This window comes from Montipora capricornis, chromosome 8, assembly GCF_036669925.1.
Source record: "Montipora capricornis isolate CH-2021 chromosome 8, ASM3666992v2, whole genome shotgun sequence".
Lineage (NCBI taxonomy): Eukaryota > Metazoa > Cnidaria > Anthozoa > Scleractinia > Acroporidae > Montipora > Montipora capricornis.
The window spans coordinates 47,070,665-47,073,164 of record NC_090890.1 but is presented as its reverse complement, the minus strand read 5'-3'; the positions used below and the strand labels follow the sequence as shown (position 1 = coordinate 47,073,164).

The following is a 2,500-nucleotide window of genomic DNA, read 5'->3' as shown; positions in this document are numbered from 1 at the left end:
AGTATTAATAAGTAATGAAAATGTTCTTTTTCTCCTACTTGGTGTGTGGACATTACTATACAACAGAACACGGAAACAGTGAAACGAAGCACCAAAACACAATGTATGATGTACCCCACCATACATTGAATGCTAACCGACAAAGGTTGATTTGAGATTAAATATCATTTTGAGGCCTAAAAGATTATTGCTCCTAATCTCAGTCTTAATCTGAATCCTAATCTTAATCTTAATGAATTAGGAGCAATAACATTTTAGGTCTAATTAGGCCTAAAACGACATTTAATCTCAAATCCAACCTTTGTCGGTTAGTATTCAATGAATGGTAGGGTCATGCATGTTGCTTTGGTGCTTCGTTTTGCTGTTTCGGTGTTTCAGTGTTTTGTGGTTTAGTAATGCCCTTGGTGTGTGATACCTTGTGACGGCCCTCATTTTCTTACATTTTATCATGTAACGATTTCCTATTAAAAATAATGTTCGTTGGGAGAAAATCAGGGTTTATCAAGGGGAGAGGGATTGCGCAGTGGTGAGAGCAGACCACTAACCTCCCACCAACATAGCCCACGTTCCTTTCCTAGACTCTGAGTCACATGTGGGTTGAGTTTGTTGGTTCTCAACTCTGCTTTGACAAGTTTTTCTCTGGGTACTCAGGTTTCCTCTGTCCTCAAAACCCAACCTGCAATTCGATAACAGTTGATTTGATTTTTGTACATTGTCCCCAAGTAGTGTTTCAGTGGCAAATAAAGTTGACACTGAAATAAGTTCACTTTCATTTTTCATTATCAAGGGATGCTGTAATTCAACTTTTACTGTCAGTAAGAACTTGTGGCTGAGATTTGGATGTACCGGTAATATATCAAACACAAGAAGGAGTGTTTCATCGAATAATCAAACACCTCGAAATCGGTTTTAAAAACTCACTTCTTGGTGTTTGGATATCTGGTGAAACACTCTTTCATTGGCAAGTAGATGCTTGGGGTCAAAGTTGGTAGAACTTTATGTTTAACATAATTAATTATAATTATATAATAACTTAATTAAGACCACATATCCAAACTTCTTTTGTTTTTTGACTTTTGAATTATAAATGAGTTTGAGAAGTTTCTTGCCACTCTTTTTTATGGTTCTTATAATACTAACCGAGCTTGGGCTGGTTGTGGTAACATGCAAGGTAACTTTGATCACAAGCGGCCGCTGAAATCGGTGTCACTTTTCTTTTGCAATTTATTTTTGCAGCCACAAGTAAGGTAAAGCTAAAGTCCGCTAGGAGCCTAGAAGGCCCACCAGGCTGGCACTTACTTATCCCTGGTTTCTGTAGCATAATTGAAGCAACAAGGAATATTTCTACTCCCCCCTGGATGGGATGCTAGTTGCATCGCAGCCACCAGTGCAATAGAATAATTGAACGTAGCGCAAATACGTTACAAATATTGTTGATTAATTATCTTTGAAAAATGCGTGGTTACCCCTAATTTTCTTGTTGCATTTCATTACACGTTTCCAGGTTCGAGTCCTGTGAGTCCAGACATTGGGATTGATCTGCTTTTAAAAGAAATATGTTCATTTCCCATGATCTCTATCAAGCTTTCAGTGTCCAAAATGAACGATAATACTTTACTTGGAAGAAAGTGACAATTAAGAATAATCCTCAAGACCCTGGTTCGACCACTACTCGAATACTGTTCAGCAGTATGGGATCCTGTAATGTCCTTATAGATCACAACGACGCTAATCGCAACAATAATCAAACACTCGCCTAGTTCACATTGTTCCTACACAATCACTCGTCCCATGCCCACACGGTCACCGGGTTCCCGCGCTGGAGAGATCCCGGATGTACATACAAACACTACATTCTCCTTCTTCCTTCGCTTACAAACCCGCTACCTTATTACAACAATAAGTATGACTAATGTCCTTTATGATATGCTGAAAACTAGTAAAAACACAACATTACTTAGATTACTTCAGTCACTGCAAAGTCACTGTCACAGCTACAGGGTGACATAATCTTTTAGTCTTTCGGGGGGTCGAGTGACTCTCCCTGACCTCCTTGGTAAAGGCTCGGCCTGAACTGGGCTTTGCTCCTTGACTGGAGTAGCACTTGCCTCCACTGTTAGATTGGGCACGATTTCCTGCCCAGAGGGCTGCTCAGGAACACCGCTTACTACCGGGTCTGAAGAGCCTGGTTCCACTGGATCAGTAGCTGGGTCCACAAATCGCTTGACATGCTGGATGTTTCTCTTATACACTGCCCCTTGTGATGATTTTAACTTGATTTGGTCTCCATGACGTTTAATCACCTCATAAGGCTCCTTCTCATAACTTGTTGAGAGCTTTGTCTCTTTCCGTTTCTCAAGCAGCACCAACTCTCCCTCCTGTACATTCGGCTTATCAGCTGCATTGTGTCTCTTGTCAACATAATCTGCGCCCCTCTGCTTTCTCTCAGCATCCCGATCCCGCACCTCAGGGTGTGTTGCCTCGTCATAATCATCAAATC

General features: G+C 40.8%; 1 protein-coding gene and 1 long non-coding RNA gene across 2 annotated transcripts in view; one reads left to right on the top strand and one right to left on the bottom strand.

Moving 5' to 3' along the window:
* LOC138060346 (uncharacterized) overlaps window positions 1–1,701 on the top strand; it is a 5,062-nt gene extending 3,361 nt beyond the window's left edge. Inside the window, exon 3 of the long non-coding RNA XR_011134331.1 lies at window positions 1,505–1,701. This is a non-coding gene — a long non-coding RNA (uncharacterized lncRNA). The remainder of the gene's footprint in view (window positions 1–1,504) is intronic.
* Window positions 1,702–1,994: 293 nt separating this feature from the next.
* The window catches only part of LOC138014075 (uncharacterized), a 660-nt gene continuing 154 nt past the window's right edge, over window positions 1,995–2,500 (bottom strand). Inside the window, exon 1 of the mRNA XM_068861104.1 lies at window positions 1,995–2,500. This exon is cut by the window's right edge and continues 154 nt beyond it. Within this exon, the coding sequence (XP_068717205.1) occupies window positions 1,995–2,500 (506 nt within the window).